Raw genomic sequence first — 16,535 nt, 5'->3', positions numbered from 1 at the left:
TCTTAGTTTGCATCTTGGCTACCAAAAGAAAATTGGATTTGTTTCCCTGAAGAAATATGTCACAGCTCTGCTTGAATTATTAAGCTTTACTATTACGGAAAGAAACACAGTCAGAAAGGAAAAAAAGAGAGAGAGAGAGAGAGAGGGAGAAAGAAAAGCAAAAGCAAAAGACCTAAAATTAGAGGCAGATTGCCATCTACAGACAGACATTAGCACTGCTCATTCATACAGCGTCAGAAACCTGAGCATCAGTAAATACCAACAGTAAAAGACAACACGTATGACTACAGTCTTAATCACAATGAAAATCAAGACAGCCTACCAAGTCTCTTTTTTGAAACTAACATGAGAATAGAATATAGGTGACCATCACTGGATCAAAAATTTGCACAATTTAACATATGATAGGAGAGGAACTAGACATTGATCCTCGCTCTAAAACGTAACACTTTGAAAGAAAACTGAGTCAATTACTTAATTCCAAATTTAAAATACCGCTAAGTAGGGGGAAAAAATGTTTCATCTCTAACATCAAAATCTCGCTTGCGTGTTTTACTCGGTATTTATATATACTACAGAAGGATCACCACAGTAAGTGTAGTTAACATCTGTCACCATACGCAGTTACAAAAAAAAAAAAAAAAAAACTTTTTCTTGTAATGAGGACTTTTCATATCTACTCTCTCAGCAACTTTCAAATATGCAACATGGCATTAAATTCTTGCATTTTGCACTCATCTTGACTCACCACATACCTTCCCGTACATTTTGCTTACCGTGCCTCTTGCTTTTACTTTTCTAAAGAGTAAGAGCCCCCTTGGGATAGGACTATCCAAAGGCTTGGTTCTAACTACTAGGATAAATGACATTAAAGCAAAAAGCCATTGCAATAAAAAATGAATATGAAAGTTGACTTAAGGAATCAAGAAAGAGAGATTGACTACTATAACCTGGAAAATTCTGATAGCCAAAGACATCTGGAGGGAGATCTGATAGGGGGAAATGGCTCAACTTTCAAAAGCATGGACTTGACGCTAATATCCTTATGCTTGTCAAGGGATGATTTAATCTAGTGAACTGCACAAAATCTTTTTTTTTTTTTTTCATTTTCCCTGGAAAAAATTGTTTTGGGAAGCCAAGATTCATTTTCCAGGTTACATGTTCTTTCTATCAAGATGAAAAGACACAAAATGCTTCATCTCAATTCTTATATACGCTTATATGTACTGAAGAAACTTAAACGGATCACGTGAGTTTCTTACTGGGAAAAAAATCCACTCCTCAAAACCGTCACTTGACAGACACTAGCCGTCGTTCCATGGAACAATGAGATCTGGCGGTTAGAAACCTATGGTCCACACGTTGTAACATGTCGCTGGAACACACATACTTACCATGGGCAATTATCTAAAACACCAGCCAGGCTCTCCAAACACAGGAGAACAACCATGGGTTTCTACCTTCTCTTGGCGCTTTAAAAAGAAACGACGCGCTTCAACGTTCAACGGGTTATTTTCATCCCCATGCCGATACGGCTATTGCTGGAAACCGCAAATTTCTACAAAAGCAAAAATCCTGATCATTTAACTTTTTAATAAAGGTCACTTTCCAGTGAAAGAGGGAACTGTAGACACAGACTTGTGATTCCAGGTCTCCCCACAGAAGAGAAACAAGGTAAAAGTTCCCTTTCTTCTTAGAAACAACTACTAAATTGAAAGACTTTAAATGGATATACATCGGATGGCTCAGTTGATTAAGCGTCTGACTTCAGCTCAGGTCACGATCTCGCAGTTTGTGGGTTTGAGTTCCGCGTCAAGCTCTGTGCTCACAGCTCAGAGCCTGGAGCCTGCTTGGGATTCCGTGTCTGTCTGTCTGTCTGTCTGTCTGTCTCTCTCTCTCTCTCTCTGCCCCTCCCCTACTCATGCTCTGTCTCTCAGTCTCAAAAATAAATAAACATTAAAAATATTTAAAATAACATAAAAATAGAGGGAGGAACTGGGATTTTTCACAGGCTAAGAAGAGTCTCTGAGAAAATAAGCAAGTAACATTTTCCAAAAGCCTTTAGTAAAAAAATCTGTGAAAGTTTAAAAGAGGTCCTACTTCATCATGGGTTTCAAAGTATTACAGAGACCGATCCATGTTGGGATGTCCAACGTTCATTCACCAATATTTACTGTCTCCTATCAGACCTGTGCCTGGTGTTAGGAATAAAAACAAGACAACTGGTAGGAAGACACAGCACAGGGGGCTTCACCATCTAGTGTAATGACTGACATAAAGCCTCTTATTTTTAATGCTCATGAACATGGAATGCCATGTTCTTGTAGGCTAGCTTTCTTTGTTTGGTGCCTGCCATCAAGCACACATTCACTAAACATTTGTTGACTACGTTTTACCTTGGCCTCCCGTTTCATAGCCACCAAAAGGGATTATACAAACTTAAAACAAAAGCAAACTTTAAAGCAAGATCCTTTTTTTTTTTTTTTTTTTTTAAGTAAGCATCACGCCCAGTGTGAAGCCCACTGTGGGACTTGAACTCACTACCCTGAGATCAAGACCTGAGCTGAGATCAAGAGGTCGATGCTTGGGGCACCTGGGTAGTTCATTCAACTGGGTGTCTGACTTTGGCTTAGGTCGTGATCACACGGTGTGAGTTCAAACCCGGCATCGGGCTCCTCGCTGACAGCGCGCAGCCTGCTTGGGATTCTCTCTCCCGTGCTCTCTGCCCCTCCCCCACCCTCAGAATAAATAAATAAACTTAAAAAAAAAAAAAAAAAACAGAGTCAGATGCTTCACTAAGTCACCCAGGTGCCCCTAACATAAAACCTTATCACGAACCCACATTTTGTAGATAGCTGATGGGGCCCCCAAAAGTTAAGTGACTTGGCCGAGGTCCATAGCAGAACTGTAAGTAACCAGAATCTAGGACTCCCCGTCCCCAGCTGGTCTTCTGTCACCGAAACCTTGAAGAGGTCAAGCCCCCTCCATTGTCTCCTCTGTCACTGGCTCACTCAGGCAACCCGTTTCTTTAGTCTCACACGGCTTCCCAACAACTCTTCCACCACGGGGACCACATCGTGTGGACCCCTACAAGTTCCCGTGTCCCCTCAGCTGTGGGGCGCACGTTAGCCGGAATTCTAATGTGATTCTGCGCGTCGACCTCAAAATAAGCTGAAGCTCCCAGGTGGAAGACAGAGCGCTGGCCAGGAACTCAAAACCACGGCCCATCCCTCGTCTTTCTGGGTGCCCAGCCCGGCCCCTTGCGGGCATGTGAGTGGATCCCGGGGTGAGTGGGGAGCAGTGGCCCGGCCAGCCCTCCACGCCCGCAGGCTCACCCCGCGGACACTATGCACGGGATGAGGCCAAAAAGAGCCCACCTTCCCCAAACCACCGTGAAAGTTCACAATCTGACTGCACAAATTTCGTACCGATGAAAATTTTTTTAGAATTATTTTTTAGAATTTTTTTAGAATTATTTTATTTTTGAATTACTTATTGTTTTAGAATTTATTTTAGAATTATTTCTGTATCTGCTAATGCAAGATACAGAACCAGTTTGGGTACATACTGTCTACTGGCAAAGTTTTGTAGTATCCTCTTGGGTATCAGTAAAATTAGTAGAACATCTTTTCGGAGAAAGAAAGCTATGACTGACAGTAACTAATGATCGATGTGGACGAGGGTTGTAGACACACGAGAGAGAGACCAATGTCAACAGTAGTTAGTCAAAACGTCAATCAAGCCCTTTCAACAGAAGAAAAGGATGACAAAATTTACCTTTTTCTTTGATATAAGACCACCACAAGAAATATTTTATCTCAGAACCCGTGTCCTTGTACACGACCTCTAACTATAAACTGAAACTTAGCAGGAAAAAACAGAAGAATCTTGTACACAAAGATTCTTCCTTGGAAAACTCTCCCACGTGATGGTCAGGAGTGTCTTCCGTGGGTCCAGAGAAACAGATCTATTTAAGAATCAAAATCGGGGGCGTCTGGGTGGCGCAGTCGGTTAAGCGTCCGACTTCAGCCAAGTCACGATCTCGCGGTCCGTGAGTTCGAGCCCCGCGTCGGGCTCTGGGCTGATGGCTCAGAGCCTGGAGCCTGTTTCCGATTCTGTGTCTCCCTCTCTCTCTGCCCCTCCCCCGTTCATGCTCTGTCTCTCTCTGTCCCAAAAATAAATAAACGTTGAAAAAAAAAAAAAAAAGAATCAAAATCGTATGATAGCCTTAAGAGGATAAACAATAAAAACAATGTAATAGCAGGAAGGACAAACTTACCGCTGTCTGGAACTATCTGTGGTGAATTCTTTAACTTTACATTTTGTTTCCCTTTTTTGGGTTTTTCCAAATTCACTTCTTCTTTTTTCCCTTTCCTCTTCGGGGGCTGAGGGGATGTGTTGTCGCTGGATCCAACTGTTGACTTGGACTGACGATCATTTCCCTAAGTGGCAAAAGATTGGAGACCCTTACCATTGGCTAACAAAATCCCAAAGCAACTCCTAGTCCATACGAGTCATTAACCAGCAGTAAACCGGGCAGGGGCAGGGGCGGGAGACGAATGGATTCTGCTGAGTCCCCGCGCTCCGTTTTAATATCCACGTTAACTTCTCCAAATGCCACAGGAAGGGTCTAACAGAGGCAGGAGAACAAAAATAATAGCTAAAAAGTGTTGAATACTTAACATGTACCAGAAATTCTAGAAAATTATTTCAATCCTCACAACCCTGGGAGACAGTCGCTGTGTCGCGCCATTGCAAAGAGGAAGCAATGAGGTCATGGAGCCAGCAAGCCGCTGCCTTAACCATCCTCTCCCTCCTGTGACTTCTGGAAAAAGCAGCAGCTATCTGTTGGCTGAGGAATCGCGACAGCCTTCAGTTTGATTCACCGGTCTAGAGACACCTCCTCGACCAGCGGTCACCGTGAATGTGCAAGTGTCATCATCCAAGGACACACACACTATGCTTGTAAAAATCCTCAAATCCGTACTCATCCGCTGGCGACTGCCACACTCCCTGGAGATCACAAATCCAGAGTGACACAGACACAGCGGCTTAAGACCACACCTGGGCAAAGGCAGCCACCACCTGTCACACGTTCGGCGGAGCCTCTGGAGATGAAGACTGCATCTGCAAAGCAGGCTCCTTATCACGAAGGTGAGGTTGAGTTTCGAGGGCTCCCGTCACTGGCCTAAGAATGGCTCCCGGGGCGGGGGCGGGGGGACCGGGGCACATAACCCACCACAGGGGTGGCTACCACACACACCCACCGAACAGCTGTGTTCGTACTCCGTCACTGCTTGCCCATGCCTACGGCAAGAAACTCCCTCCTACCAAGAGCACCTTGGTCCCTTCGGTGCTCAGGTGCTAAGCCCACCTGCAAGCAGAAAGCGTGAGGCTGCAGGTGGTAGAAAGAATGAAAGTTCCAGAGACCAAAGCACGTGGCTCAGAGCCACTGCTCTACCACTAACCACCGAGGGGACCCTGGGCTAACTAACTCCTGGCTTCTTTGATCCTGGTTCCTCAGCAGTTGCGTGGGGCCAACGTACCTGCCTTCAGGTCCATCACGAGAAGGAAATGGTAACACTTATAAAATAACTAGTACAGTGCCTGTCAGGCAGTATTTACTCAGTGAGCATCAGAGTGCTTCTTCCAAGAGCAGAGTTAGTCTCTTTTTCTTAAAAATCGTATTGAACTCACACCATATTGGGTGAAATCTTTATGCAACATCTGTACCATGCTAGGATCTGAAAATAAATGTAGTAATATTAAATAAACAAATCTGCCTAGAAACCTATTATAACTGCTCATTTTAAACATTTATATATTCAGCCATCCAGAAGCATTTAAATGGTTTTAGCCATCACCCAATTATGGGTAGAAATATTCACAGCCTTACAAATGAAGTTATTTATGCTACTTTGTCGTAGCCTACAAGAAAATGAATTATGCATAGATTTATTAACAGTATGAAAACTTGTCCAAATCTATAACACTCCTTTGCATAATTTAATTTCCTATTCCAGCTGCAATTTAAACATACGTTTCCATTTAATTATTGCATTAACAGCAACCAGAGTTGTTGGTTTTTTTCTTTCCTTTTCTCCAATGATTCTTTCTCACAAGGCCATAGGCAGTCTGGCAGAGAGACAGACAGGTAACATGATTAAGTAGAGATTCCAAAACCATCAGCCAGGCCTCATATCCCCACCTATTTTCAATCAAGTCTATCCATCCCGAGATTTTCAAACTTTAAAAGCCTTGGATGAGTGAAGTAACCCTTCTAGCAAGCCTACTGGAATGTTCAGAGATGCTGCTGAACTTCCAAGGATTAAAACGAAGCTGAATGTAGAAGAACCTCTCTGAATCTTGGCAGGACGGCCTTTTACAGCTGTCTGGGAGAAGTCATTTTCACAAGGGGGAAATAGAAGCCCCATCCTACAGTGCCTGAGATTCACACGATTTTAAAAACCAGCTCTCTTGTAAACTATACAGGAAGTTCTGATATACTACATTACTGATAAGGACACTCAAAAGGGCGATTTGGGAGCATCAAGAAAGGCTGGTGACTTCCAACAATATAAGGTACAGCTTTGGAAACCAACATCCACGTATCCAATTATGGAAGCACCAGCTTGCATTCTCACGGATCTTCCTTTCTTTTCTCAGACTTCCACACGTGACTTATAACATAGATACATAAATAGAGAGTTGTGGCTATTTGGGGGGGGGGGCATAGGTAAGAGGGGAGTTTTGCTATCTTGTACAGAAAAAGCAGTATTGTTGAGTACTTTCTTACATTCTAAGTACCCACTTGACACAAATATGGTATTACTGTCACCATTTTACAGATAAAGGGGATTAACTCTCTCACGGTTACCCAGGTCTGGTTTTTCTACATGAAGCTGCCTGATGCCAAGGCACTACAAATATTTATAATATGGCATGATTCCCTGAAAAGACCACAAGGCAAGTGACAAATTGGGTCAACATGCCTGAGAATAAGGAGTCAAGAAGCAGCCTGATTTTACAGTGTGTCCTATGCAAACACTGGACCCCGTGCGGTATCTCGACCACTGCCCTGCCTCTTGCCCCACACACATCAGTGTATCCGACAGGAAAAGCAATCTGCTGGCTCAAATAAGCAAAAGAACTGAAAAGAACCCTTCCATCTCCCCTCACTCTACTGAAACTGGGATTTTTTTAAATAGTTCCCTCGGCTCTTTCCAATAAGAGCCACTCAACTCATGACTACAGGAAACGCATTCCCAGTCCCCATGAACAGGTGCCAAAGGCACAGAGGTCATAAAACACCAAGTTTCGCGAGGGATCTGCCTCACATGACAGCCTCTGCCATGCGTGTCTTTCAGAGACGCACCCCAAAGGGAGACTTCTAAGCAGGAAAGTAGACCCAGAATCAGGCTGGCATTTCTCTCACTTGCGAATCTGGTGATGGTAAGTGTGCAAAAAAAAAAAAAAAAAAAAAGAAAGAAATAAAGAAAAAGAAAAAAAAAAAGCCCTTTTATCCATCCTGGACTCAGTTTCCCAAAAGGCAAAATAGAGCTTTGGAAACATCTGGACCTTATCTTGCTTCACAGTGACTTTGGGATACACAGATAATCGTATTGGGGTTTTTTTTTTTACCAGAACTTTACCAATTATAATATTGGAATCTGTAAACTACTCATCACAAGATGTAACAGCCACATGGTAATAATAAACAAGAACAACTTTTAGCCTCTGGTTTTAGTTCTCAAATCTCTGAGTTCGCACATCTGCCACTAGGGGGCACCCTGACACTACACGGGGCGTCCCGGCTGCTACACCACAGCCTCCCCTATGATGGGGTGTGTTTCCACTGTGAACAGAATTTAACATCATCCACGCATATCTTCCTTCTGTTTTCAAGGCTAGAACTGCACGCTAAAATTACTCTCCATTTGCTCGTGTCTGTGATTCTCCCAGCACTAGGCGTTCGTGTAAGGAATGGCTTTCTGGTCTCGTCCTGCTCTGCACGGGGCATTCCTTAGGGGCTCTGGAAGGGCCTGCAAGAGCCCAGAAGCCCTCACCACCCGCACTCCCTACCACAGGGTGGATGCGGCTGCGCTAGGCACTTACACACCAGCAGGGGCCCCCTGTGCAGACTCTGGTAGCTTTCCGCCCCGCTTTTTTTTTTTTTTTTTTTTTACTAAACTCTATCAGGCCACCTCCCACACTCCCCCTCCTTATGCAGTAGAGCAATTCCTAGAAAGCCTGGTGAGAAATGAATTCATAAAAACCCAGTTCTGCATCCCCTTTGATCCGTGTCACGAATTTGAGGGTGCTTTTCCTGCTGACTTGGCAGTGATTCCCAAAGCCCTGAGCTGGGTCTCCCCTAGCCGCTTCTCTCCCACCCCCACTCAGTGCCAAGCGGCTAATGATCTTAAAAACATGTACATTCTCCAGGGACCCAATTAATTAAAGGAAAGGAGTAAATGAATCCTTCTGTTAAAAACTAAGTTTGTGACTTTGGAATTACTGACCAAAGACGGTCTCTCCATGCAGCTCACTGCCCGTCATTCACACACCTAGACAGGTTCAGTGAGCACCTGTTATGTGCCAGGCACGTTATGACTCTGCTCAAATACAATCCCCTAAAGGAGGGCTGTCCTGACCACCCAGATGCTGCAACATCCTCTCACTTGCTCTTCCCATTCCTTGATGTATCTTTCCTCAAGCTTATCCCTTATCCTCAAGCTTAATACCAAATGCATTGTCTGTTTGTTTCTCTTTCTCCTCCTCTAGAATGTAAGTTCCACACACTTTGTGTTTTCTCTAGAATCTCTGCCTCCCTCTCCGCACAAGCACTAATACAATACCCAGGACATAACATGCACTCAAGAGATGCCTGTTGGATGAATGCATCATTCAGTGACAAGAGCTACAATATACTCAAGGAAGAATGGTCACAGACATCCATGTCACCTGCAGCCACCTGACCAGGTCACCTGCATCACATGCCTGGGTCCAGCCACCCCACCGCCTCTGTTCTTCCCCAACCCACTTCTCTGCAGACACCACACGCAGAGTGATTTCTCAAATAAGTAAGTTCAACATGGGGCATGTGGGTGGCTCAGTCCATTAAGCATCTGACTCTTGATCTCGGCTCAGGTCATGATCTCACGGTTCATGAGATCAAGTCCCACATCGAGCTCTGTACTGACAGGATTTGCATGATACACAAAAATGGGGTGAAGGGGAGGGGAGATACCTAAACAGTATCAGTGCCCAGCATTAGCTTATTTCACAAAATGCCAACAGAAAAATTTTGCGTAGTTAAATCAGGGGGAAATGTTCAGACAGGGGGCCATGTCAAATCCATTCTGATCACTGCCGGTCAGGCAATTCAATCGAAAGAGCAGAAAGAGAAGCCTCAGCCAGGAAAAGCCACCCCAGCAGCACTCCGGCTGGGATGAGACTCATCACTGTGAGGAGGTACCACAGGCTAAGAAGTTAGGACTAAATGCTGGTCACAGTTCCCCCAGGAGAGCAGTTTAATGGACATCTGCTGAGTTAACAATAATTACTGTTAACAATAATTATTTGTTAAATAACAAATAAGTGGATGAATGATGGATAGGGAAATATTTAGAGTGCTTCTCAATCTTTTAAAGAAATAGAATAGGATTATCTTTTTTTCTTAACAAAGACTTCCTCTTTAATCTTTGCCAGAGACAGAAATACCAGACTGAGAAATACAATTAATGTGACATAATACAGCATTTCTTCTACTTCTTGGGTTTTTTTTAATTTTTTTTTTATTGTTTATTTATTTTTGAAAGAGAGAGACAGAGCATGAGCAGGGGAGGGGCAGAGAGAGAGGGAGACACAGAATCCGAAGCGGGCTCCAGGCTCTGAGCTGTCAGCACAGAGCCCAATGTGGGGCTCGAACCCACAAACCGTGAGATCATGACCTGAGCCAAAGTCAGAGGCATAACCAACTGAGCCACCTAGGCACCGCTTTTTGGGTTTTTTTTTTTTAAAGTTCATTTATTTTGAGAGAGAGAGAGAGAGAGAGAGAGAGAGAGCAAGCAAGCACGCACTAGTGTGGGAGGGGCAGAGAGAGATGGAGAGAGAGAATCCCAAGCAGGCTCCTGCTGTCAGAGCAGAGCCCGATGTGGGACTCAAACTCATGAGCCACAAGATCGCAACCTGAGCCAAAGTCAGACGCCTCACGGACTGAGCCACCCAGGCACCCCGCATTTCTGAAAAAGATTGCCTACTTTGAAACCTGTATTTTAAAAATGTTGGTTCAAGGGGCACCTGGGTGGCTCAGTCGGTTAAGCGGCCGAATCTGGATTTCAGTTCAGGTCACGATCTCGTAGTTGGTGGATTCGAGCCCCTGGAGCCTGTTTGAGATTCATACTCTCTCTCTCTCTCTCTCTCTCTCTCTCTGCCCCTCCCCCACTCCGTGTGCTGGTTCACTTTGAAGAGCTTAGCTGTAACACTAATGTTCTAGCATTGTTTCACATAAGTGCTCACATGCCACAAGGCAGGTAAAGTTTTATTTCTTCAAATTTAATTGAAACCCAGAAGACAGTCTCTCTGTATCACATAGAAATATAGAACATTAATGAGTAAAGCATCTGATACTTACACTCCCTTTAGACTTTCTGGATCCTACGATAGGAGGTAGTGAAGAAGACTTCTGACTGCAGAAACAAATTGCAATTTAGAAATCTGAACGTTATTTACAAAAAACACATAATGCCAGATAATTGTCATTCCAACTTGTCGTCCTGACCTGCAAGTCAACTGTTGACAGACATCGGTGTCTCACAAAAAGCACCACATACTTTTTCCCAATTTCACAAAGACCACCATAAAGTTTCCAAATTGCCCTCCAAAAGATTTTTAAACTATTTTAACCAATGCTCCCTTATACTTTTAGTACCACCTTAAATTGTTTCATGGCATTTTTATTCAAATCCTCCAATTTTCTATATGCATTTCAAAAAGTCATTTCCTAAGCTGAGTAATTTTGCCAGATTGAGTCAAAAACAGTAAATTTCCATTCTTTTCATAATGTCTGCAGGGTCGACCGCAGAAGCTCAGACACGGCAAAACACTGGTGTTTGCTTCCATTCAGGGAGCTTCTAAACCAGTCATTCTCTACAAAAAAATAAAAGTTCTCCTTGGCTATGCGGTTTCAGAGATGTCTGTGTTGTTAGGAAGCATCTTGGAACCCAGCGAACCTCTGAAAACAAGACCACACGTCCATAAAGGTCTTACTCGTTCGGTTGAGTGAGGCTGCCTGCGAGCTACAGCTCTCTCACTGCCCTCAAGTACACGCTGAGGCTCATGGCAGGCGAACCCAGTGTTGCTGGGGTTGAGTTCGTAGATGGGTAAGGACAGCCATCGATCAGTGTGCTGGTAAAGAATTCTAAAGTGCTGGAAAACCACGTGCTCTTGCACACCCCAAACACCGCCCCCTGAAGTTCCATTTCATCCCTTACTTATTTAGAAACCCTCGGCCAGTCTCTCCTGATAGCTTGATAAAGCCTGTGCTCTGTCTGCACGAGTGTCTGTCACACACCCTAGCAGAGGACAACCACAAAGAGTCCGTTTCTGATAGCGAAGTGGCCACAGAACCACTGGAAAAAGCAGCACCACGGGCAAACCAAGGGGCGCCTGCATCCACCCAGGGCTCTGAACCGATGCCTTTGCCAGCCATCAACTCACCTGGAGTGAGGCACCCTTCACAGACACAGGACATCTCATAGAGAAAAAAAGGGGCAACAGAGTATTGCATGCAATTAAAAGGGTAATCTTTACGGGTGCCTGTGTAGCTTAGTTGGTTGAGCAGGCATCCAACTCTTGATTTTGGCTCAGGTCATGATCCCAGGGTCGTGGGATCAAGCCCCACGTGGGGCTCCACACTGAGCTTCGAGCCTACTTGGGATTCTCTCTCTCCCACTCTCGCAAGCTCTCGCCTGCTCTAAAATTAAATTTAAAAAAATTTTTTAAGTATATTTACAAGTGTGCATGTCATAATTATACTCTGTATCACTGCTTTATTTACTTATGCAAGTGGAATTATATCGCTTTTATCTCTTCCTATTATTGAAAGGACTGAGGCACCTGGGTGGCTCAGTCAGTTAAGTGTCCAACTTCAGTCCGTGCTGACATCTCAGAGCCTGGAGCCTGCTTCGGATTCTGTGTCTCCCTCTCTTTCTGCCCCTACCCTCACGCTCTTTCTCTCTCTCAAAAATGAATGAACTTAAAAAAAAAATTAAAAGGAGTACAAAATATTGTTTTTAAACTTAAATGTTTTAAATTTTTAGATGCTTGTATATCCATCAACTAAAAAATTATCTTGTGCAGCTAAACAGTGGAGACATTATTAAATGTCTAATAATGTATGATACAAAAGAGTCCATTGCCGTGTCTCCTTCACAAAAATAAGCCTTTATATTTACTATGACTTCATAAGTGAATGGTTAAAAAATACTGTATTGTCTTTCATAGATTCCCCAAAATTGTATTTTTGTGCAAAAAAAAAAATAAATCTCCAATCTCAGCAAAAAGAATAGCTATATGTATAGATATATAGATAGATAGATAGATAGATAGACAGACAGACAGGTAGATATAGATATAGATATAGATATAGATATAGATATAGATATAGATATAGATATAGATATCTTCCCCATGCTTTCCATTCTAACTGATAATCAGTAAGATTATATAAAATAGACCAGTGGTGAGCATTAGACTCGTTATTTCAAGTGGTAACTAAAGTAGGAGACACGAATGAGGGGGAACACTTACCCATAAGACCTTCTCATTGTTGACTTGTCAAACAGTAATTCACTGTAAGGCAGTTTCTTGAACCGATCCCTGCCGACCGCCACGTAAAACTGCCCATTCTCCAACTCGGCCCCGCTCGCAACCAGTTTTCCTTCTAACGTGTAGAGTCTGCCAAAAATATGAATGCCAACAATTCAGCTCTTAACAAGCATGAGAGAGCTACTTAACATTACAAAGTTCAGTAAAAATCCTCTGCTCTTATGCTGGCTCATTTGTTACTAATTCTAATTATTGAATTACAAGTGCCTCAAAGTCATTGGCTTCAATTAAATGCCAGCGTTATAATCCACACAGGACATCGTCCCAAGAAACCTTAACCATCCAACAGGGGGATCCTGTCTTGCTTCCATAGTAAGATTTGGGACGGAGAGCACGAACTTGTACAGGACACGGGGCTTTAAATGGAGCTCCACTCCCGCTGAAGATCGATTCTTCTGTTTCTATTTTGCGAGCACTTTTAAAATTTATTTTCTTGGGGCGCCTGGGTGGCTCAGTCGGTTAAGCGGCCGACTTCGGCTCAGGTCATGATCTCGCGGTCTGTGGGTTCGAGCCCCGCGTCGGGCTCTGTGCTGACAGCTCAGAGCCTAGAGCCTGTTTCGGATTCTGTGTCTCCCTCTCTCTGACCCTCCCCCATTCATGCTCTCTGTTTCAAAAATAAATAAATGTTAAAAAATTTTTTAAATTTATTTTCTTAATTTATTTGTCAGGTTGACAAACTTACTGCATTCTGTGCAAGAGCCCTCAGCCAAAATCATACATCCAAACACACACAGAATGGGATCAGACAACAAGAGGCAAAGGAGCCCATTACCAGGATTAATGGTGCAGAACCACATAGCATTCCTGCCTCTTCCTTTTTGGGTTATTGGTTTTTTTTTTTTTTTTTTTTTTGGCCTCCCCTCATCTTCCCAGAATCAAGGGATTTCACAAGGACTTCCCTTTACTGTAAAACCACTGCTGCAAACTACAAGGAATATGTTACTTATTAAAAGAACAGTGATAACTCTGCTAGACGATTTAAACGTGTCCACAGAATCTTTTTTTCTCCCCCTGAAGAACAAGAAAAAGCAGACTATTAGAAAACAACACCAGAGAAGTAATGCCTATTCTTGAAGGTTATAAACAGAGGAGTTAGTGACTGGAAGGATTTCAAGATAATCACTAAAGAAAATGCTCAGACTTCTTATATTACCTAATAAAGGTTAGTGACATTTGCACAGAAAAAAAAAGAAAAGGCAATGATCTGTCTGCTTCTTTACTGATTCTGTAAATGGCCATATCAAAAGGAGCCAGCAAGTACAAAGAAAACAGCCACAGAACCCCCAAAATGTGTATGGATGGATTTAGTATAAAGATGCTCCTTCTTGGGGCGCCTGGGTGGCGCAGTCGGTTAAGCGTCCGACTTCAGCCAGGTCACGATCTCGCGGTCCGTGAGTTCGAGCCCCGCGTCAGGCTCTGGGCTGATGGCTCGGAGCCTGGAGCCTGTTTCCGATTCTGTGTCTCCCTCTCTCTCTGCCCCTCCCCCGTTCATGCTCTGTCTCTCTCTGTCCCAAAAATAAATTAAAAAAAAAAAAAAACGTTGAAAAAAAAGATGCTCCTTCTTTAGAGCACTGTAATTCTATCCCTACGAGTCTAAATACCAACACTTAACCCAGATTTTCTGGTTTTCCTTCCGTTCAACCCAGACCAGGATTTCTGAGCAGTGATGCTACTGGCCTGTTGGACCCGACAATTCTTTGTTGGGGGTGAGGGGAGCCTGCCTGTGAACTGTAGGATGTTAACAGCACCCGCCTCCACCCACTAGATGGAATAGTAGCTGCCCTGTCCCCAGGTGTGACTAACAAAAAGGACTCTGGACACTGCCAAATGGCCCCTGGAGGCACAATCACCCCTGGCTGACAACCACTGGCCTGGACCCAGACCTTCATCTTCCTCCACAACAGGAAGATCTGAGTCAGTAGTTCACTTTTATGGCTTGAAATTAAAAGGTGGCTTCACTCTGGATCTGGAAGTAGCCAAGATTTGACTGATTTCTTCTGCAGGTAGTTACAGGTGTGAGTAAATTCTAACCCACGTTTTAGCCTTCATTTACAGGACTTTCGTTAACCTGCTTCTTCCCTTTGTTACAAAAGGCAAGACACATACACAGGGAGTTGAACCAATGTTAATGGGATGCTTCTGATATATACATATACTGAAGCACAGGGAGGGTCCAACCAGGAGACTTTTTAATGTTCTGTGAAAGGAAAATGGGCATGTCCCCAGTGACCAGCAACCAAACCTCACTCCTATCTGGCATCGCACTGAGAATTAAATTTCTCCAAGTATTCAAGTATGGGGCGGGGAGGGGGGGGGGGACATATATTTTCATTTCTGCATTTATACTCACATATATTTTATTTGTGTATACCAGTACATGTATGAACAGGTGTATCTGGGCATACAATTGTGTGTATAGATCTTTGCATGCTTTATATTATTTATTGAGTGGGTTTACATTTATGTGTATGTCAAAAAATACAACTGTATATCTAACAAATATATAAATATAAATATAAGTGTGTATATATATATACACACACACACACACACACACACAACTATTGGGGTCTGCCTTCACTCCTGACACTAAAATAAAATCCAGAAGGATCAAAGTTTTAGGTGAAATTTAAAAGTACAAGATGAAAACACTACAGGATATTTTTATAATCTTGGAATGGGAAAAACCTAAACTAGTCATAAAACTTAATGATCGTAAGATTGAAAATTTGCACCAAAATTCAACTTAACTATATACCCCCCCAAAAAAAAAACCAACAAAAAACACAAGGAATATCAAAGACATAAACTGGAAATATATTTAAAACTCATATGAGAGGGGCGTCTAGATGGCTCAGTCAGTTAAGCCTCTGACTTCAGCTCGGGTGATGATCTCAGGGTTCATGAATTCGAGCCCCACATCAGGCTCTGTGCTGACAGCTCAGAGCCTGGGGCCAGCTTCGGATCCTGTGTCTCCCTCTCTCTCTGCCCCTCCCCCACTCATGCTCTGTCTCTGTCTCTCTCAAAAATGAATAAACATTAAAAAAAATTCTTAAAAACTCATTATGAGAAAGAGCCAATCTCCCTACTACATAAAGAGTGTCTCTAAATCAGTAAGATAAAAATGCAAATGTAATACAGACAGTTCATATATAATGGAAGATAAATTTGTGGCATTTATTTAGAGAATAACTTAGAAGTTAAGAGCACAGGCTCTGGAGCCAGACTGCCTACTCAGGAGGCCTGAATCCCAGCTCTGCTAACCACTACCTGCCTAATCTTGGAGAAGTAACTTCAGCCCCCCACGCCCACCCCCCATCTCGTGTTTCATGTTTACTAAAAACGAAAAATAACCCTACTTACCTCACAGAGTTGCTGACTTAATTAAGTTTAAAACGTAGAACACCTGGGAGAATACCTTGCATGCAAGAAAGGAGCAGCAGATGCTGTTTCGGTTGTTACTGTTGTATATTAAATAAATAAAAAGCAAGAAACGACGAAATACTGTGTTTACCCAATGTGAACGAAAAGACAAAATGTTTGATACTTTTACAGTATGGATGAGAGTAGGAGAACCAGGCAGTTTCATGTACTTTCAGTGAAAGTTCAAATCAGCACAGACTCTCTGGAAGACAGCTGTTAGTATC

The 16,535-nt window shown here is 43.1% G+C and overlaps 1 protein-coding gene across 1 annotated transcript in view; it reads right to left on the bottom strand.

Moving 5' to 3' along the window:
* The window catches only part of DCDC2 (doublecortin domain containing 2), a 166,640-nt gene that overhangs the window by 97,219 nt on the left and 52,886 nt on the right, over positions 1–16,535 (bottom strand). Inside the window, exons 6-8 of the mRNA XM_040460340.1 lie at positions 12,811–12,957; positions 10,634–10,688; positions 4,280–4,442 (exon numbers count right to left, since the gene is read on the bottom strand). Coding sequence (XP_040316274.1) covers positions 4,280–4,442; positions 10,634–10,688; positions 12,811–12,957 — 365 coding nt within the window. The remainder of the gene's footprint in view (positions 1–4,279; positions 4,443–10,633; positions 10,689–12,810; positions 12,958–16,535) is intronic.

This window comes from Herpailurus yagouaroundi, unplaced genomic scaffold (genome assembly GCF_014898765.1).
Source record: "Herpailurus yagouaroundi ecotype Mexico unplaced genomic scaffold, PumYag 250, whole genome shotgun sequence".
Classification (NCBI taxonomy): Eukaryota; Metazoa; Chordata; class Mammalia; order Carnivora; family Felidae; genus Herpailurus; species Herpailurus yagouaroundi.
The sequence above is the reverse complement of the archived record's forward strand: the minus strand, read 5'-3'. Positions and strand labels throughout refer to the sequence as shown.